This window comes from Rhinolophus sinicus, chromosome 5 (genome assembly GCF_057876585.1).
Source record: "Rhinolophus sinicus isolate RSI-liver-muscle chromosome 5, RSI-T2T, whole genome shotgun sequence".
In the NCBI taxonomy this organism is placed as follows: Eukaryota; Metazoa; Chordata; class Mammalia; order Chiroptera; family Rhinolophidae; genus Rhinolophus; species Rhinolophus sinicus.
Window position 1 is genome coordinate 8,289,689 of NC_142505.1, and position 20,741 is coordinate 8,310,429.

General features: G+C 54.8%; 2 protein-coding genes and 1 long non-coding RNA gene across 9 annotated transcripts in view; 2 read left to right on the plus strand and 1 right to left on the minus strand.

The window, feature by feature from the left end:
* The window catches only part of NBEAL2 (neurobeachin like 2), a 28,446-nt gene extending 15,617 nt beyond the window's left edge, over window positions 1-12,829 (minus strand). Inside the window, exons 1-10 of one of the 6 annotated variants that reach the window (XR_012489579.2) lie at window positions 12,610-12,825; window positions 4,969-5,057; window positions 4,768-4,896; window positions 4,591-4,672; window positions 4,380-4,504; window positions 4,153-4,235; window positions 2,458-2,543; window positions 2,079-2,361; window positions 1,805-1,911; window positions 1,205-1,285 (exon numbers count right to left, since the gene is read on the minus strand). Coding sequence is in view for 5 of the 6 variants with exons in the window: in XM_074312469.2 (XP_074168570.2) it covers window positions 1,205-1,285; window positions 1,805-1,911; window positions 2,079-2,361; window positions 2,458-2,543; window positions 4,153-4,235; window positions 4,380-4,504; window positions 4,591-4,672; window positions 4,768-4,896; window positions 4,969-5,057; window positions 12,610-12,660 (1,116 nt within the window). In the remaining variant the exon portion in view is untranslated. Of the gene's footprint in view, window positions 1-1,204; window positions 1,286-1,804; window positions 1,912-2,078; window positions 2,362-2,457; window positions 2,544-4,152; window positions 4,236-4,379; window positions 4,505-4,590; window positions 4,673-4,767; window positions 4,897-4,968; window positions 5,058-5,636; window positions 5,713-12,609 lie in introns of those variants that run through there. The other 5 variants (XM_074312469.2, XM_074312470.2, XM_074312473.2 and 2 more) reach the window with 5 other exon arrangements.
* Window positions 497-5,053, plus strand: LOC148758211 (uncharacterized). Its single transcript, XR_016021259.1, has 3 exons — window positions 497-732; window positions 2,368-2,487; window positions 4,957-5,053. It is a non-coding gene; the product is annotated as an uncharacterized LOC148758211 (long non-coding RNA).
* The window catches only part of CCDC12 (coiled-coil domain containing 12), a 56,113-nt gene continuing 44,935 nt past the window's right edge, over window positions 9,564-20,741 (plus strand). Inside the window, exons 1-2 of one of the 2 annotated variants that reach the window (XM_088798197.1) lie at window positions 9,564-9,587; window positions 10,826-10,921. In XM_088798197.1, coding sequence (XP_088654323.1) covers window positions 9,579-9,587; window positions 10,826-10,921 — 105 coding nt within the window. In that variant the 5' untranslated portion in view covers window positions 9,564-9,578. Of the gene's footprint in view, window positions 9,588-10,825; window positions 10,922-14,993; window positions 15,149-20,741 lie in introns of those variants that run through there. The other variant, XM_019724015.3, reaches the window with a different exon arrangement.

The following is a 20,741-nucleotide window of genomic DNA, read 5'->3' on the forward strand; positions in this document are numbered from 1 at the left end:
GACGAAGAGGCCAAGGAAGGAACCAAGGCTGGAAAGGCCCTCATTGGGACAGATCAACAGTGGACCCTGTTGCCACACTCCTCTGCCCCCCACTGTCTGATGGGCTTATGGGCCTCAGTCCCCACACATCCCCACCCAAGTGAGACACACATGTGCAGGCAGGCGAGCAAGTGCCCATCACCCATGATGATTGACAGGGGGTCCAGGATTTAGGGACAATCAATCACAGGATGTTAGAACCAGAAGAACCTTCGAGACCTTTGAGTCTTACCCAGCCCCTGTCCCCTAGATCCAGGTGGGGACACTAAGGCTCACCCTGGCTGAACCCGATAGCCAGAGGCATGCTGCTCACTCGTCCTGCCCCACCCCAAGGGGGTGAGCAGTCACGAGGGCTTGGAGGGTTGTCAGCGGGTGCTAGGCTGTATATCGGCTCCATGGGGCCCTTGGGCCCAGCTCTGCCTGACTTCCCAACTGATGTCAGGTCACCTTCTTCTGTTCTTTAAGCCTCACTTTCTTCATCTTAAAGGAGTCTTGCCTGCCTCGCCTGATTTGTAGATAGACGGACATGCAGGCTCTCAGAAAACAGCCAAGTGCATCAGACACATGGGGCTACCTCATGAGGACAAAGCCATGGTGGGCTCTGGAGGTTGGGGCCCAGGCACTGAGCCACCAGAGAAGGTGCACCACGTGGAGCCCCTGGCACCCTGCAGCCTGCTACAGCCCCCGTGCAAGGTGAGGCAGGGAGCACATCAGGAGGGGGTGGGAGGATGCAGACTCCCAGTGACCTGCTTAGGGCAGGTACAAGAATCCATGTGAAGAAGTGGCCCCATGTGGGGGACCTCCTTCTCCGTGAATGGCTCCAGCCAAATCCCTGCATATCTATCTGGGTTTCTGTTTCCCCTTCTGTGAAATGGGAGTGGGAGATTAAGTTTCGAAGGTTCCCTCCAGCTTGGCACAGCCAAACCCCAGCTCCCAAAAGCAGTACAAGGCAGGAAAAAGATCACTCTTGCCCCATTCCCTAGGATGGGGACTTGGAAGGTGGGTGAGACAGCATGGGGGACCCAGCCCCATCACTAGGCCACACCAGGCCTTACACATATCTGCTCATCTCCCCTGCATAGTGCAGGAAGGGCTCGAAGAGGGAGCCCAGGGGGTGGGTGCCCAGGGAGGTGAGTGCCTGAGCTGGTCAGCCCCAGGGTGGTACCTTCTGAACATCGGGCTCGGTCAGTAACCGGGTAGCCAGGTCACTGTCCCCCTCAGGGGGCGCCCGGGCCTGCAGGTATAGCTGTGGGGGAGGGGGAGGGCACAGGAGGCAGAGGAGAGAGAAGGAGGAAGATGAGGGAAGGGAGGGGTTAGAGTAGGGCCTGGAACAGCTGCCAGGACTCTGCCCCAGAGGGAAGGATGTACCCCGAACCCCATGATGATTGCCCCACCAGGCCCTAGGGAAGGGGTGGGGGGAGATGAGCCACCCCATATCAGCTCAGAGGAACAGAGTCTGGGGTGGTTAAGTAGGCAAGAGTAGGCACCGCATCCAAACAGCTGAGCCGCCCTCCTGCTCCTGGACTTAGGACTGGGGAGAGGGGAAACGGGCCAGGGCAGCTCCTGTCCTTCCTCGGCACCCCCTCTGGTGGGGTACAGAGCCATCCTCAGGCCCAGGTCCTCCCACTGAACTGCAGGCCACCCCACCAGCCGTGCCCCCCAGACCGGTACAGCCCACGTTTGCTCAGCAGCAGCTCGGCACCCACATGTGGTCTCCCTAGCCCCTGGGTTCCAGGCCCTCCGCCCCAGCCCGGGTCCTGCCCACCTTGCTGTTCTGGATGAGACGAGTAAGGTGTTCAAAGCAATTGTTGCTGAGGAAGGTGGCCTGCAGCACTGGCCGGTCCTCGCATGCCAGCATCATGGGGATGGCATCTGTGGAAGGGTCAAGGGTCAGCCTTGTCTAATCCCCTTCCAGCAGCACCTCCTGACAGTCAGCCTTAAACCCTCTTCCCCATACTGCCCAGTCCAGCCTTTCCATCATCACTTGGGCCTTTCACTCCTGGGACAACTGCCCCAAGAGCCTGGGAGCCCATACCCACCGAGCATGCTGACTCGTAGGGTGACGAGGGCCTCTTCGGGGCCTGGGCTCGGCCCAGACGGCCAGTCGGCATTAAGGACGCGGAAGTAACCCTCAAGCAAGGCGCGGAGCTCTGGACCTCGGGGGGGTGTGTGGCTGGCATGCAGGACATGTACTGTGCCCACTAGGGCCTCTAGCGCCAGCGGCACTAGGCGGGAGTCTTGAGCTGGCCCACGGCCCCAGCCCTGCACCACACCCAGCAAGCCCTGCACGGAGCCGGCACTCACAGCCGTCTGCCCGTTCTCCTGCAGGTGTGAATAAAGACAGGCAATGGGCGAAGGGCCCACCCAGCAGAGACCCTGAGACGGCCACCCTCTGCCCGTAGGCTCCTCCCAGCCTACCTTCCCTCCTGCAAGGACAGCACCAAAAAGGTGAATGAGACGCAGCAGCAGTGTGGGAGGCAAGCGGTCTGCATCCTGCAGGCTCTCTGGGTAGGGTGGGGTGGGCAGGGCAGGACAACGTCACCAAACTTGCAGGGCTGTGGATCTACCAGGGGTCTATAAGAGGTGGGAGCCCTGGAGTGGGGGTGGGAGCTGGGAGGCCCGGTCTCAGGGAGACCTGGTTCTGCGCCGAGGGGAGAAAAACGTCATGGCTGTCTATTAGGGATCTGAGGGGAATACAGCCTTTCTCTGGGGAGCTTACAGGGAAACATGACCCTGCCCTGAGAGCCTAGCCAGCTCCCCAGGTCCTCAGTCCACAAAGTGAAGACCCCAGGTGAGCATATCCCCCCACCCGCTTCCCCATGGCAACCCAGGGTTTAGTTTCTCAGATGCAAATCTCCTGGTCCCTCTGCCCTGTGACAGTTGGCACTTCCCCCAGTGACCTGCTCTAGGGACCTTGCTATGTCTAGCATACAGATGTCTCCCACCCCCATTCGTGCCCCCGCTGGGGACTTTTAGGGGCTTTCACAGCCTCATATGTGGAATGGACAGGATGCCAGGCCACAGACTGAAACCCAGAGAGCAGAAAGGACCAGGAGCCCTGGGTCAAATGGGTGTGGTGGGGGTGGGGGAGCAAGAACAGGGCGGGCTTGATTCCGGTGGGATGGGGTGGGAGGCCTCCTGGAGGCAGGGCTTTTGAGGTGAAGCCTGGGAGCCCAGTTGGCAGTTGGCCTGTGAAGGGAGAGGAAATAGTGGGCAAAGAACCGGAAGTGGGTCACCTAGTCGCATTCTAGGAATGAGAGGACATGCTCACGGCTGGGGTGCAGAGAGCGAGGGGCTGGAGGACGGCTGTGGGGAGAAGCAGGATTTGTTCCTGAGGGTGTCAGGCCACCACTGGGGCATTTAGAATAGCAGGAACAGAATCCAGTTTGTTTTGAGAAGAGTACTCAGGCAGTGGGAGAATGGAGGCAGGGAGCTCCCCATAGGGAATCTTCCCTCCTGGAGCCTTGTCCCGGTTCCAGGCCCCGGCCAGCAACTCCGCAGCGCACCCCAGCGACGAGATACTTTCTATCCCAATAGGCCACCAGCTTCCTAAGCCCAGCTGCCCCTGTCCAGGTAGCATCCCACCTCGAGCCCACCTAAAGACTTCTCTGCCTCCAATGAGAGAAGAGAGATGACCCAGGAGATGAAGGTCCCCAGGGAGAAGAGGTGACCAGAGACATCTTAGGGGTCAGCTGCTGCATGAGTGAGGGAGTAGGAACTGGAGACCCCTAATATAGACATTGTCTGCAAAGGGTGGAGACTGAGTGGAGGCTACAGGGATAAAGGGATTGGACCAGGGAGTTTTAATACGGTCCAGATCAGAGTGGGACGCAAGTGCTTGGGGGACCCCGGAGATAGGAGGGAAGGGGGAGGGGAAAGCAATGCCCCCACCTGATGAGAGGCCTTCACTACAGCCCAGAAAAGAAATTACTCATCTACCCAGCCGTGCCCTTTCTCTCCTCTCTGCCCCTGAACCCCTTCAAATTCGTGGGGTTCTCCCAGCCCCACGTGCAGCCACCACTAAGCGGGTCACGTCCTGTGTAAGGGATGGGGAACTGCAGGAAGGGGTTCAGGTTTAGGGGGTGGGCCAGGTGGGCAGGGGCAAGGCCTGACCTCGGAAGAAGGTGCTGAATTCACAGGGCAAAGCGGCAGGAGGGAACTTGTACTTGCTCTTCTCCTTGGCACTGATGACTTCCCTGGGGGTGGGGGTGGGGTGGGCAGGGGCAGGGTGAGGCCGGGCACTTCACCCTCCTCAGTCATCCTCCCTCACCAGCCTGCACACAGCCACCTTTCCCACAGCAGCCACCCCCATGTCTCCCCAGCCCCCTCTGGGCTCTCACCCGCCGAGCTGGCGCCGCCAGGTCTGGTAGGGGTCAAAGAGGCCCTCGCACAAGAGGAGGGCGTGCAGGGCCACGTTCTCCAGGTGGGGCCCCCGGCCCTCCTGCTGCGGTGGGTGTCCTTTCAGCTGTAGGCACAGGGAGAGCGTGGAAGGGGGTTTGCTGGGCAATGGCTACCATTTGCTGCCCACCCCCCAGGTAGAGCCCACGTCACCTCGGCCACCAACCAGGTCAGCAGTGCCAGCACCCGAGGCACCAGCACCTGGCCCCGGCCTGCCTCCACATTCTCCAGGTTCCTGGGGAGTGAATGAACAGAGGTCGCAGCAGTATGCCAGCGCCCCCTCTGGCCCAGTCCCACGCTGCCCCACCTGGGGGGGACACAGGGACTCACCTGCAGAGGACGATGAAGAGCTTGAGCAGGAGCAGGGCTTGCTCCAGGTCCCCCTCGTCCAGCTGCTTGGCCAACACATGCAGCGCCTCCAGCGGTAGCAGGGGCACCTCTGCACCTGCTTCCTCTGGCCTGCAGGGAGGAGGGGTCACCGGAGTGCCAAGGACCCCTCAGTCTCCCCTCCCCTTGCAGCTCCAGCCTCACCTGCGTGGCTCCAGAGAAGACAGTGAGATGCTCTTCTCGAAGGTACCTACAAAGGCTTTCAGCCACTGCTGCAGGTAACCCAAGTCCTTCTGCAGTTTCGAGGGAACAAGGGTGGGGACCACAGAGACAGTGACAGTGGGGGACAAGGGCATATAGACAGAAGTGGAGTGAATGAAGGGGGTAAGGGGTAGACAGAGATAGGAGGCAGAGCAGCGGGAGTGAGGAAGGGAGAGGGATCGTGGGGGAGGGAGGACAGGAAGTTGGAAGGTCAGTATGAGGACCGCCGTCCACACTGACCTCTCTCCCAGGTCCCCCATCTGCTTTGCAGCCCTTTGCTCCCACTTCTCTAACCCTTGGGGACCCAGGCAGGCCTGACACAGGCAGGGGAGGGGCTTAAGTGTGTACATGCCTTGGGTGTGGCTAAGACCCACACGGGTGCACGGTCTTCCACCCATCAGCCAACCCTGATCCAAAGCCTTGGGCTCTCGCCTGCCACGTTCTCCCAGCTCAGCAGCCACCACCACCTCCAGGAAACTTTCCCTGACTGTAGATCGCAGGGTGCCTGTGCACCATCAGCCGGGCAGACCCATGGACATACACATCCCCCGCATGTATAGGTAGAATACCTTACCTCGCCCTGGGAACCTCTGCCCACCCTGACTGGTTACCTGGACCCCAGGCCCCAGAGCTGGTTCCATGGGCAAAAGGGGCAGCGGCTGGGCAGAGCCTGAGTCTGGGTGCTGCCAGGGAAACTTTGGTGTGAACAGGGAAACGTCCCCTCAGGCCCCAGCAAGGGCAGGAAGCGCAGAGTCACGGTGGGGGAGGAGGGCCGCTTCCTCCCGGCAGACCGCAGGGATGTAGGGGGGCCCAGGGCACCCAGGGCCCAGAAAGAGAAGCTGTGAGGGACCTGGCCCAGCAGCAGGGGTGGGGCCTGGAGCACAAAGGGGTGGGGTCACACTGCCCTTTGTGGTAGGGTTGGGCGAATGTGGACGTGAGACTAGTTTTACAGGCATGGGACGGGGGCGTGGAGTCAGGGCAGGCCTATCTAGGCACAGGTTCTGTCTGATGCCTGACGCTACAGTGCCTACGGCACCCACAGCTCCCTTACCTGGGTCCCAGGGGACTATGTAAAGGATGCCTCCATGCCTTTGCCCCACCGCCCTCCCGTGTCCTGTCCACCCTCCCGGACCCTGCTGGTCTCCTCGCTCAGAGACACAGCTGAGTGAATCTTAGCCTAGCTCTAATCTGCCCTAAGCTCTAAGCCCTCAGGCCACGAGTGGGTCCTGGCCCTGGCCTGAGTGCTCCCCTTATCCTGCCTTCGCTCCCTCGTTGCTGGCCCCACCTGGAGCTCCACCCCAACCAGTTGAGCCCAGAATGTCACTGTCTTTCCCAGGGGCAGAGGAGTAGGCTGAGGACTACATTGGAGAAGGACAAATGGGCAAGGGACACACCATAGAGCACCCAGTAATCTGAGGCTTCTCCCAAAGCCCACAGACCTCAGCTCAAGGACTTCCAGAACTGCCTTTGGATGGATAGCTAATTTTCGCCAACAGTGAACCCCAGACTGAGTAAGCCCCAGGAAGGGGGCCTAACCCCAGCAGACTGAGCCAGACCCCTAAGACAGCTAGGCAGAGCAGCCCTCTGCCATGTGGTTGGGCGCCTTCCACGTGCATTCTGTCACAGATGTGGGGTCCCACCACCGTGACTCTTCATCAGTCAGTTACCTTTGGTGACCTCTCTACCCTCTGTAGCGAGGACACCAAAATGCCCAACACTGAAATACCAGAGCAGGCCAGGGCTCTTAGCCCATTTCTTCCCATTGCAGGTGGGGAACTGGGGGCAAGGGGGTCCCAGAGGGGATGCCGCACCCACTACCACAGCTTCGGCTGCACCTTTCAAGATGCTGAAAGCCAGAGTTTTGTTCTCGGCCAGGGTCACTCATGGTTGCTAGCCAGCTGCTCAAGATGACCATATGACCCGACCCCAGCCTTAGGGACCCCACAGATCCCTGTGGGAAGTTTGTAGGCCTGGCAGGCCTACAAACCTTCAAAAAATGTCCCAACACCATCCTCCCCTCGTCTACCCTCAAACCATGCCCAGTCATCTCTCACCCAAAATGTGGGTCCTAAAAGCCCAAATTTGACCAGAGGATAAAGGCTCAGCTGCTGAGCCTCGCATTCCAGACCCTTAGTCCAACCAGGCCTGCTTGTTCAGCCTCCGCCCCATTTCTGCAGGTCCCAGCCTCCTGTCCCTCGGCTGTCTGTGACCTAGGCTTTTGGTACTGAAAAAGGAACCTCGCACCTTTCCTGTGACCATCCCCTGGATAGGCCCTCCCAGACCCAGGAGGGTCAAACGCTGCACACTCTCGCTTTCTGTCCCTAGACCCACGCCCTTGGCCTGTCCAGTCCTACAAACTTCCAGCAGGTCCAGGCGGGGTTCAGGGCTGAGACCATCAAGGTAGCACCTGTGGGCTGTGGAGGGGGCCTGAGGGGTCTCTAACGCACAGTACTAGGCAGGGGTGGGGGTAGCTGCTTGTCCTGCCCCCAGGAATCTCACCTCTTCTCCCAGGGCGGCCTCCGCATGGCTCTGACCTGGGCCCTGTGGCTTGAGGCTGCAGCACTTGGGTTACGAGAGCCCCTGCAGGGGCCAGGACAGGAGGCAAAGCAGGGCAGGGTAGGGGGCCTTGTGCGTGGTGGCAGTGCTGCATGTGGAGGGGTCCCTGGCAGGGAAGAGGTGGCTGTGGTGCTTGGGCTCCCACATTCCTCAGAGGTTCTGCCTTGGCTGGCTCCTCCCTCCCTTTGCAGCTCTGAGAAGGAACATAGGGCAGGGCCAGCCCAGCCCCCACCCCGACCTGACTGGGCCAGGGGCCACATTCCTCCCCAGAGCACTGGGGCCGGGGAGAAAGGGGTCTCATAGTCACCCTTCTAGAGACTCCAATCTATGCCCAGCCAGCCCTGAGGATGCTCAGTGCTGGGGGTAGGGGTCTCCCAAGGGCTGGTTAGGCCCAAACAGTTCCTGGGTGGGCATGGTACTGCCACTTCCCCAGAACTCGGAGGTAACTTCGTAGGGAGGGCTGAAAGCAGGCAGCTGTGGCGTGGATGGTGGGTGGGTGGGGCTGTCTACCAGGGGACGGGGACCACTGAGCTGCCTGACACGGTGCTGCCACTAAACCTGCTTGCCCTAACCCAAGTTTGCCATCAGCCCTGGCCTGGCCTGAGTCTGCACTCCGAGCCCAGGCCTTGCCTCAAATCCTTCATGCCCAAACTATCACCACATCACTTGGGGTTTACAATGGGGCGATACACAGAAATTCTGTAAATAGCAGCTGGAACCTGGTACCTCCAGTACACACCAGTGACCACCAGTGTGTCCATGCTAGTTACCCACCACCACAAGCTTTGGGGCAAGTCCACAGCCTCCCCCCACATCTGAAGCCCCACGAGTGAGATCCTCCTCACCTCTAGCCTCGGCACCCATGCTCACTGGATGCCCCAGCCCAAGGATATTCAGTCCTCACTGTCCCACCCCCACAGGCCTGCATGTGCTTTGCTTTCTATGTTTCCTCTGCCAAAGCGCTCAGCATCAGAGACAGCACCTTTGCCAACCCGACACACCCACCAGCGTATGGTAAGGTCAGTGGGAGCGCCGCATTCCCAAGCCCCTGGCATTCCAGGGCAACGCTCATCTTCCCACCCACCGCCCTGAGTGACAAATGAGTGGCAGACCTCGGCTCACTGGCAGAGCCAAGGTCTCAGGGGCCACTCCCCAGCTGGCTGTCCCAGGCAGGTGGAATGGGGTGTCTGGGTGTACCCCAGGATAGAGCTAAGAGCAGGGTAAGGAGAGAAGATCAGACTCCTCCCAGTCAGAGCTGCAGGGTGGACACCTGGAAGAGGCAAGCAGGTATGGGACAGGGTGGGGTCTGATCAGGACGACCCCTTTCAAGCATGGGGGTCTCCCAACTCAGCATCAGGAGGACGACGGCCATGTGAAGCCAAGGGTGGCTTCTGGCTACATCAGGACTGGAGGTCAGACTTGGAGGACCTCGCCCAGGGAACGAAGCAGGAGGACAGGGACTTTGCCAGCAGCAAGGACAACAGAGGAGAGTGGTCCCAGTGCCCAGGGGCTGGGCCAGCCTCTCCCCCTTACGTGAGGGGGCGGTTTTCAAAGGGGTGGACCTTCTGCTCTCCATAACACCTCCCAGGGCTTAACCTTCCCCTTGTCCTATTACTATGGAAACCAGAAGTTTCCTTCCAGGGTCCCCATAGTAACCGACCTTATTTCCATGGGGACCCCACAATTCCACATCAGCTCCCCAGTTGCCACAACAACTCCAGGAATTACCAGCCTTTCCCCCAACCCTGGGCTCTGTACTACTCCCCAGACCCTCAGTCCCGTCCCCTTCAGTTGCCCTGATAATGAAGGCAGGGAGGAGAACTCCCTGGTTGCCCTGTGAGGTCTGGAGGGGCCCAAGCACCACGGACGCTATTCCACCTTCCTTTTTCCCATTCCAATAAGGGAAACTGAGACAAAGGAAGGACTATGACCCAGCTAAGGTCCCAGAAGGAGCAGAGGGCCCGACTACATTCCCATGAGGCCAATGGACAGAACTCATGTCAAGGGTGAGCGACCAGGGAGGGGGAGGCAGAGCAAGGTCAACTCCAGTTTTGACCTGAACTCCCTGGGACTGAGTCCTCAATGGCAAAATTGGAGAGTTCAACCTGGGCTCCCCACCTATAACCTGAATGTTTGTACTGTCCTGACCTTTGCGACCTTGAGTGCCTGTCAACTCTTGTGCCCCCTAGTGCTCCCTTTCACTGGGGGGCTTTTGAGTGACACCACTGTTCCACAGGAAAAGGGGCCACTCATTTGCATGTCACTTTGCATAACCTTTACATGCTGCCCAACTACCAGCTTTTTGGGTGTTGTTTCCAGTCCCCTTATCCTCTCACCCCCTTCCTATGCTCCCTGGGGAAAACCTGGTGGGTTGAGTCCTCTGGATACGCCCCCACCAGTCCCCAGGCCTCCCCCTCACGCCTGACAACTTGCCTCTCGAATTTCCCACTGTCATGTTCTCGTTCCTTCTGTTCCTGTCCCCTCAGCCCTCAAGGCCCAAACTCAGCCTCCTCTGGCATGACTTCCCTGATTGGTCTCTGCTGTGGCTCTCTCTTCGGTCCAGCCATTTAGCTGGACGCAGGGAGCACCTACTAAGTGTGAGGTGCTGGAGAGCCATGGAGTAGCAAGCACGGTCAGGGTTCAAATGACCTTGGTACATCCCTGCCTTGGTTTCCCCACTAGGGCCCTAAGGGACTCAGGCTGAAGGATGACCAAGGGCACTGTGGCCCTCCCCTCGTTCAGTAGCCACCCTCAGCCCCTCCCCCACTCGTGGCCCCCAGCTGAGCAGGGCACACAGAGGTAGGAGGTGGGTAGGTCTGAACCTGGGGTCTGTAAGCGGAAAGGAAGGGCAGAAAGGGGGTAGTTCCCCAGGGCAGGCCAAGACCCACAACTGGGGAAACAGGTTTGCCACCTGATGTCAGCTCTCACTGCTGAGGGAGAGGCACAGGTGTTGGGGAACCTTCAGGCTGAGTGGCTGGCCAACTTTGGGGTCTCTTATATCCTTTATCAGTCCAACCCTTACCTTATCTCATCCCCACCCCCAACCATACACACAACGGGTCCCTAGCAGGGCTCTGAGCAGAACAGCTACCGTTCCCCAGGAGCCAGCACTGGGGTGGGGACAGTGTTCCGGGAGCAAGAACAGCACCAAGCAGGCAGGAAGGTGATGCAGGGCTTCCTCTCCCCCAGCGGCCCGCCCCGCCTGGCTCCTGGTTCACACTCACATCCTGGATTTGTTTGCCAGGCCCCAGGCTGCCCCCTGCCTGTCCAGGCATCCAAGGCTACAACCAGCATCCAAGGCTACAACCAGCCAACCTGTGCCCCATACCTGTCCTACAAGGTGAGGAGCCGAGGGTGGGGAGGGAGAGGGGACTTAGCACCAATGAGTGCTAAACACCTTCTGAGGAAATAGGGGGGCTGACCATTTGCAGAGCTCGTTTAGAAGGGGTAGCGGGAGGCAACCATGCTGCAGGTACAGTCCTGGGAGACTACCGGACACCCTCCCCCAGCAGCATGCCATCCAGCCTGCAGACCTACCACTAACATCCCTCAGACCCATCACCTGCTTCAAGGCCCCCTTCACCTGTGACCAGGTGAAGAAACTGAGGACCAAGAACCTGCCCAACGGCACAGGGGCAATCAGAGGCATGAGAGCCAGAGGCAGGTTTCCTTCCAAATCTGCTTCTTCACAAAGACCAACCCTTGGAGATGGAGGTAGTGGCTGTGGTGAGAAGACCCCATGGGGCCAGGGAAGCAAGAGGCCTGGACCAGCCATATTTGCTAGCCCTCTGCAGAGCCCAGGCCACCTCTGAGGCCAGGGCTGTGCCAAACTTACAGATAGGGAAGCCCAGAGATGTAAAGAGCTTGCCCCGGGTCACAGCAAATAAGGACTCTACGCACCGCCTCCTGCCAGGGACCTGGACCTCTCACCCAATGGACTCAAGAAGCTGTGGCCCTTATGGCCTGGATTCCAGGTCCCTGGGGCCCCAGACCCGGCCTGCAGTCCTGGGAGACAGTCGACCAGCCTCTTCACAGAGGGCCAGCTGATCTGAGCATGTACTTCCCCCCAGTGATGAGATCAGAGGGACACAATAGTCCATTGTGCCCAGGGCACACCTGAGCCAGGAGCATGATGCCAGGCAGGTGCAGGGAGGGAGGCTGGTGCTGGGTGAAGGGGAGGGCAGAGTTACCCTGAAGTCCCTTTCTGCTATGGATGCAGGAGGAAAGTGGGCTCTGTGTGTGTGAGACAGAGTTTCGGGGACACTTGGTTCTCAGCTCTGATAGGACACATGGGTCAGCCCCTACCTTCACCTTCTGAGGCCACCTGAGGTAGTCTCTGAGAGCTCAGGAGAAAAGGGCCTCCACCTTTTTCAAACATCCCTCTTAGCGCACCCTCCTACCCCCACGCTCTGCATCCAAGGCAAATCTTTTCTTATGGCTGGACCCCTGTCCAGCCTCCAGGAGTGGGGTGGGGCCTCCTGGGGTCAGGGAGGAGCTCAAAACTGCAGGTTCCCTGGGGAAGGGGCGGGGGGGGGGGGGGGGGGGGGGAATGTATCTGAGTTGACTTAAGTAGGACCCGTAGTAGGGAAGCCCCCCTATATATCCCCAACCCACTCAGACCCGCTGGCCATGACCACCCAACGGGCCGCGCCCACAGGAGGGGCAAGCCCAAATACAAACTAAGTCTCCCTGCCCCTCCCGACCCGACCAGTCTCTCATGTTGGTTCAGGGGCTCAGTTTCCCCATCTGTAAAAGAGAAAAGCCGGCCGTCTTGGTCCAAGTCCCTCTCCAATACGAATGAGGTTGAGCGGTCCCCACCCAAGATTTTCTCGTGAAGTGCGCGCCCGCGAGGGTCGTCCTCCCCCCACCCCACCCCCCGAGGCAACGGCGGGCTGGGGGCGCACACGTGTGCGGAGCCCGAGCACACTAAGCGCGCGCGCACCTACGCGTCCCCGGTGGCGCGGGTCGCAGGTGCCGCAGGCGCGGGGCGCGTGGAGCTGGGGGCACGGCGGGGCGGGGCGGCCTCACCTGCGCGTAGTAGAGCAGCCACAACTCGTAGAGCCGCTCCGAGGCGGCCATGGCCCGGCCCGGCTCTGGCCCTGCTGCGCGCCACCTGCCGCCGCTGCCGCCTCCTCCGCGCCGCCCGCCGGTCGCCCTCGGCCAGGCCCATGGGCGGAGGGCGTCACTCCGGGGCGGAGCGGCGCGGTACTACTGGGGTAAGTAGTACTGGCCCCCGCTGCGCTGAGCCACCCGAGTCTGCACGCTCCTCCTCCTCCCGGCCGGCCGCCGCCCGGCTTCCTGCACTTCGCTGCCGCCACCGCCGCCCCGCCTCTCCTGGGACCGAGCAAAGGGCGGGTGCCCTGCGGGAGGAGGAGCCTGAGGTCAGGGCGGCCTGGGAGGCAGCCCCGCAGCCCCGCCCTCCGCAGTCCTCGCCCCTACTAGTGCCTCGGGAACCGCCAATCTGAGCCTCCCGGACGAGTGTCGTGTCAGGGATTCCAGACTTACCCTGCGCCTAGATCCGCTCGGGATGCCGCCCGCCTGGCTGGAATTGGCACCATTCGTGCAGGGGACAGGCTCGCTGGTTGGGGGGAAGGAGATGCGGGCCGCGGGCCACGGCCGATGTCCACACGGTCCTTTAAGTAAAGATAACAATAACCTTGACAACCACTTGTAGAGCTTACCACGTGCCAGGTGTTGTTCTAAGCGCTTTAGGGGGAGACCTACTGTTTGTGGAGCAGGGGACAGCAGAACAAGCCTAAACTACCTCGCGGGGAGCATTGCCCTCCATCTGTCGTGCAGATCCCTGGGATATTTGGGCAATCCTCACGGGTCCCCTCCCCCAGGAAGCCTTCCTAGATGCTCTGATAAAGGCACCCTCCACTTCAGATCCAAAACATGCTTCACATATTTTGTTATGTTTTCTTTAACCTTAAGAGGTTAGAGGCCACAGGATACCTTATGCCTCTGTTTTACAGAAGGAGAAACTAAGGCCCAGATGGTCCAAATGAGGACTACCTGGGCAGCCAGGGAGAGTGTGGACAGGGACGGAGACCTGACTGACTCTTTGCTGGATCACTGCCACCATTACTCCTGGGCCCCCTTCTATCGGTCCCCCTCAACCACCCACTTCCAGATGGGTTGGGAGGTGAGGGGCCCCCTGGTGTTGGGCAGGGGTCAGGCCCTTTGTTGGGGCTGGGGGAAGTTTGTAGGGCCCAGAGAGGTACCATCAGATGTAGGAATTGACCAGTCTGGAGCCCTCTAGACCTTGGGTGACGAAGAGAAGATAGACTGTCCCCGTTCCCATCCTGTTCCGTTCTCCTGGGTTCCTGGGCAGCCTCTCCATTCCGGCCTTTTCTCCTGCCCCATCCATCCTACCACTGAGCTGACATTTCCTGAGCACTTGCTACCTGCATACCAGGTACCACTTGCATACCAGGCCCTGGCAGGTCATCCCACCTGATGCGGGGAGAGGGCACCAAAAGGCCCAGGTTAGTGAGGTCAAGAAGGTCGTTTCAGGGGAGCAGGATGGAGGCCTGTGGCAAAGGGGCCCTCATCTCCCCAGGTGAGAGGGACTGTGGCTTTAGGGACCCCGACATGCTGTCAGAAGATTTTGACTTCAGCCAAAGGGGTCTCTCATTTGTCAGGACATGCTGATTAATGCAGGAAAGAAGACTCTGTCAGCTTCTGCTGGGGAGCAGTGCACCTGGTGGCCATCTGGTACAGTCGAGGCCAATCCAATTCTCAGCTTAGTTCTCAGGAACTAAACTCAGGGCGTTCCTTGGGGTCCACTGGGCCCAGGTTGGGGTTTGTTCTTCTTCAGGTTTGGTGGTCTGACCCTGTGTACTTTGCCATTCCAGGGGGGTTGGAGGCAGGAGGGGATCATCCATGAACTTGAAGGGAAATGGCCGTCTATTCAAACCTTGCCATGCACAGGCATTGTCTGAGCCGACAGTGGACACAGAAGGGCCTAGGGTCCCACGTACATCCAGGGAGCCGCTGATAGCTGAACACCAAGGGAGAGGTAGATCTTGTTAGGCCAGGATTGGAGTGACGAATCAGAGGTGACTTCTTGAAGGCATTCGAGCCTTGAAGAATCAAAACAAATGGACAAAATTTGGGTCAGCGCATTCCACGTGACCGGCATGGAGTGAGAGCTGTGGTTAGCGCTTAAGCAAAAACCAGAGCGATCTATGCGCTCTACCTTCCTTCACTCAGGTCTGATTCCACTTGATGCTTTCTCACTGATTGGCGTTGGACGCATCAAGCCTTAGAGCCTTTTTCTTTACCCGCCCCCTACCGGCTAGGAGAGTTATAAGACGGGGAAAGGGCGGGTCCTTCTATAGCAACTAAGCATTGATTGGCTATCAGGACTTCCTGTTCTCCCATTCTCGTGCCTGGATTGGCTGTGAGAGTCATCTTCTCATTGAGCCTGCGCGATGCAAGACGAGAGAAGAGGGGGTCTGCGGGCAACATGGCCGCTGCTGCGGCCGGTGTGGGCCGGCTGGAGGAAGAGGCATTGCGGCGAAAGGAACGGCTGAAGGCCCTACGGGAGAAAACCGGGCGCAAGGTGAGGAATGCGGGGTGAGGGCCGTGGCTGAGGTCACCAGCCTTCGGATCCGGAACAGGGACAAGAGAGCAGGAGACTACTAGGAAAAGGTAGCTGCCGAGGGCACGCATGCGCGCGCGGCTGGAGCATGCGTGAAGAATCGGCGCCCGCCCACCAAGTCGGGTGCTAGCGGGCGTCGGACTCTTCCCGCGCTGGTGCGGCCTTCGCTTGCGCGAAGGCCCTTTGGCTCTTCTCTGGTGTTTCCCGCTTGGGTCTCCAGGACTACTTACTGTTTCAGATGCTCGTTGGTTTCGACGTGATTGGTTTGCGTCTGAGCGCGCTGGGTCTTCCGTTCCCCCACGACCCAGTCACTTTCATGAAAGTGAAATTTCATGAGTCTGGCAGATCTTCCCCTGCCCGCCAGCTAGTCTTGGGCAGGCCAGTACGGAACTGCTCTGGGCGCCCTGCTGGAATCGTTGAGTATAAGAATCCAAAAGGAAAGACTTATTTCCAGGTCAGGATGGACCTCAGGGAAAGAAGAGGGGGCTTAGTTTTTTCCCAGTCTGTTTCTCCTAGGCCTGTTACCGTGTTTCCCCGAAAATAAGACCTAGCCGGACAATCAGCTCGAATGCGTCTTTTGGAGCAAAAATTAATGTAAGACCCGATCTTCTTTTACTATAAGACCGGGTGTTATGTAACATAATATAAGACTGGGTCTTACATTAATTTTTGCATTAATGCGTCCAAAAGACGCATTCGAGCTGATTGTCCGGCTGGGTCTTATTTTCGGGGAAACATGGTAGTTGCCATACTTGGAAGTTTTTTTTCCTTGTTCTTGCTTGACACCGAGTGGTCTGATTCCATTTCTATCTACTTTATTCATCTTTCCGAAGTAATTGAGACGAACTAACTCTGAAGTTCACTACCTATGTGCAAACTCTGGCCCTGTCACTTGGGGCTGTGGGAATTGGAACAAAGTGCTTCATCTCCTTGAGCCCCTGTTTTTTCATGTCAGCGTGACAACCCCTATACATTCATTCTCACTGGATTATTTTGAGACCTAACAAGATAATCTGTATGCAAAGGCCCTAGAGACTACAGAGGGTGGAAGTTGGTTCTGTTGCTGTTGGCTGGGCAAAAATTCTGCCCTCAACTCTACAATATACAAAAGATATTAAATATCTAGACCTGCGAGGGATGGGGGGAAACAGGGACTCCACTTTCCAACTTTGACCAAGTTTGAAAAATCTGGCTGGTCAGTCTGGCCTTGTACCTTTCCGCATGGCTGGCTGGTATCCTGTGAGAAAGCGAAAGGAGAAGTAATAGAGAGATAAAGCTAGCCAGATTGGCTTCTGCTTTTGTTGGCAACTTGTCCCGGCAAATCGCCTGCCCTGGGGAAGCCCTAGCCTCAGCCTTTCAGCAGTGGTTAGTTAACCTGCCCTGCTGGCTTGGGTTTAAGGCCCAGAATATTGGGACTGGGTTTGAGATCAGAATACAAAGGACAAGGTTGCAGCTGTATGGCCCATGCCCTAGGAAGGAAGCCCCAGGCCATCAGGAGAACTGACCTGGAAAGGGGGAGTCGCTTAGTTGGTTAAAAATAAGGCCTGAGTGTTTTTGATATTTTAAACTTTTTTTTTTTATTGTGGTAGAACATACATAACAAAATTGGCTATTTAAAGTGTACAGTTCAGTGGCATTAAGTGCATTCACAATGTTAGGTAACTACCACTCTGTTTCCAGAATTTTTTCATCATCCCAAATGGAAACCATCCTCATTAAACACTAACTCCCAATTCCCCCTCTTACCCAGCGTCTGGCAAACACCATTCTACTTTCTGTATCTATGAATTTGACTAATTTAGGTATCATACATAAGTAGAATCAAGTAGTATTTGTCCTTCTTTTTCTTGCTTATTTCACTCAGCATAATGTCTTCAAGGTTCATCCATGTTGTAGCGTGTGCCAAAATGTAATTCCTTTTTAATGCTGAATAGTATTCCATTGTATAAACAGTTAACCCTTGGACAACGTGAGTTAGGGCCCCTAACCCACTCCCCCCAGTCAAAAATCTGTGTATATCTTAAGCCACTCCTTCTTGTGCATGGGTTCTTAACCATGGATTCTTAACCACGGATCAAAAATACTGTTTTTGATCCGAAAATACTGTTGGTTGAATCGCGGGTGCGAAGCCCAGGATACCAAGGGCAGACTATTGAAAAAACAAATCCACGTATAAGTGGACCTGCACAGTTCAAACCCATGTTCAAGGGTCAACAAACAGTATACCACATTTTGTTTATCCATTCATCTTGGGTTGTTTCTAGCTTTTGGCTGTTGTGAGTAATAAATATATAAATATCTGTTTCAGTCCCTATTTTTAATTCTTTTGGGTATATACTCAGAAGTGCAATTTGGGGATTACATAGTAATTCTATGTTTAACTTTTTAAGGAACCTCCATACTGTTTTCCATAGCAGCCGCATCATTTCCCAGCAGCAGGGCACAAGAATTCCAGTTTTTCCACATCCTTATCAACAATTGTTATTTTCTGTTTTATTGATTATAGCCATCCTAATGGGTGTGAAATGGTATCACATTGTGGTTTTGATTTGCATTTCCCTAACGAATAGTGATGTTAAGCATTGTCTCTTGCACCTATGGCCATTGTGTACCTTTGGAGAAATGTCTATTCAGGTCCTTTGCCCATTTTTTGATTGGGTTTGTTGTTGTTGAGTTGTAGTAGTTCTTAATATATTCTGGATGTTAACCCCTCATCAGATGTGATTTGCAAATATTTTTCCCATTCCCAAGGTTGTCTTTTCACTTTCTTGATAATGTGCTTTGATGCAGAAAGTTTTTAATTTTGATGAAATTCAATTTATCTATTTTTCTTTTGATCCTGATTTTGATGTCATACCTAATGAACCATTATCAAATCCAAGATCATGAAACTTTTCCCCTCTGTTTTTTCCTAAGAGTTTTGTAATTTTAGGTCTTATGTTAGGTCTTGGATCCATTCTGATTCAGTTCTTGTATATGGTATAATGCTAATGTGTTCTCTTGCATGTGAATATCCAGCTTTTCCAGAACCATTTGTTGAAAAGACTACTTTCCCTAGTAAATGGTTTTGGCACCCTTGCTGAAATCATTTGACCACCTGTGAGGGTTTATTTCTGGGCTCTCTGTTCTGTTCCTTGGTCTGTATGTCTGTCCTATGCCAGTGCTACATTGTTTTGGTTATTGTAGCTTTGTAGTAAATTTTGAAATCAGGAAGTGAGTCCTACAACTTAGTTCTCTTTCAAGATTGTTCTGGCTGTTCAGGACCCATTGAGATGCCATATGAATTTTGGGATGAATTACCTATTTGTGCAAAAAACACCATTGAGATTTTGATAGGGCTTGCATTGAATTTGTAGATCATTTTGGGTGGTATTGCCATCCTAACAATATGAGTCTTCCAGCCCAAGAGCATGGGATGTTTTTCCATTTACCTAAGTCTCCAGTTTCTTTCAGCTATTTTCTCTAGTTTTTATTGTACAAATCTTTAGCCTCCTTGGTTAAATTTGTTCCTAAGTATTTTATGCTTTTGGTGCTGTTGTAAATGGGATTATTTTCTTAATTTCCTTTTCAGATTGTTAATTGTTAGTGTGTAGAAATGCAACTGATTTTTTTCTGTGGCTTTTGTATCTTGGAACTTTGCTGAATTTATTAGTTCGAACAATTTTTGTGGACTCGGGGGTTTTCTGTAAGATCATGTCATCTGTGAACAGAGATAATGTTACTTCCTCTATTCCAATTTGGTTGCCTTTTGTTTCTTTTTCTTGCCTAATTGCTCTGGTTAGAATTTTCATTAACATGTTGAATAGAAGTGGTGACATCCTCCTTCTGATCTTACAGGAAAAGCTTTCAGTCTTTTACCATTGAGAGTGATGTTCACTGTGGGTTTTTCAAATATGGCCTTTATCATGTTGACGAAATTTCCTTCTATTTATAGTTTGTTGAGTGTTTTTATCATGAAAGGGAGTTGAATTTTGTCAAATGCTTTTTCTCCATCAATTGAGATGATCGTGTGGTATTTCCCCCCCTCTTTCTATTGTATTATATTGATTGTTGTGTGTTGAACCATCCTTGTTTCCAGGAATAAATTGCACTTGGTGATGGTGTATAGACTTTTTCTTTTTTTAAGGAGGGCTCAGCTCACAGTGGCCCATGTGGGGATCGAACTGGCAACCTTGGTGTTATCAGCACCACGCTCTAACCAACTGAGCCACCCCTGTATAAACCTTCTAATATGCTGCTGAATTTAGTTTGCTAGTATGTTATTGAGAATTTTTGCGTCAGTGTTCATGAGGTATATAGGTCTGTAGTTTTCTTGTAGTGTTTTGGCTTTGGGATCAGGGTAATGCTGACCTTATGAAATAAGGTAGGAAGTATTCCCTCCTATTTAATTTTTTGGAAGATTTTGAGAAGGATTGGTGTTAATTATTTCTTTTCTTTTTTCTTTTTTTTTAAGAGACTGGCCTATTTAGATAGCAAGCTTCTTCTTTTTTTTTTTTTTTTGAAGATTTTATTGGGGAAGGGGAACAGGACTTTATTGGGGAACAGTGTGTACTTCCAGGCCTTTTTTCCAAGTCAAGTTGTTGTCCTCTCAGTCTTAGTTGTGGAGGGCGCAGCTCAGCTCCAGGTCCAGTTGCTGTTGCTAGTTGCAGGGGGCGCAGACCACCATCCCTTACGGGAGTCGAACCGGCAACCTTGTGGTTGAAAGGACACGCTCCAACCAACTGAGCCATCCGGGAGCTCAGCGGCAGCCCAGCTCAAGGTGCTCTGTTCAATCTTAGTTGCAGCGGGCACTGCCCACCATCCCTGTGGGACTCGAGGAATTGAACTGGCAACCTTGTGGTTGAGAGCCCACTGGCCCATGTGGGAATCGAACCGGCAGCTTTCAGAGTTAGGAGCATGGAGCTCTAACTGCCTGAGCCACCGGGCCGGCCCCGGTGTTAATTATTTCTTAAATGTTTGGTAGAATTCACCAGTGAAGCCATTTAGCCCTGGGCTTTTCTTTGTTGGGAGGTTTTTGATCATTTATTGAGTCTCATTATTAGTTATAGATCTGTTCCAATTTTTATTTCTTCATGAGTCTGTTTAGGTACATTGTGTGTTTCCAGGAACTTTTCCATTTCTTTTAGGTTATCCAGTTGTTGGCATACTGATTGCTACTTTAATTGGGGTTAATCTTCATAGTTCTGGCTTCAGAAAGCACTTGGCTGTGAACTCATTTTTGAAAAATGTGCATCCGGAAGTCACTTGGCTTCTCTCTTGGAATGGAGAGCTCATTGGCCTATAGAGTTTCCTTGCATTCTTTTTAAGAAACGAGAGTTATTGTGAAGCCACATTCTTGACTCCATTGGAAGCTTTTACCTTTCCTGGCATGCCTTTTCTTTCCAGGAGCTGCTAATTTTTCCACTTTATCTGGTCTTGTTTCTGCTTAGAAAGGGGAAGTTAGAATTTATTGTTAATTCTTCAGTTATCAGGCTGTGGTGTCAACGGTGGATCAGTGGCAGGTGATAAAGTGTTGTTTGTCTTGGTTCAAAATGGGTTATTGGAGCTGGTAATT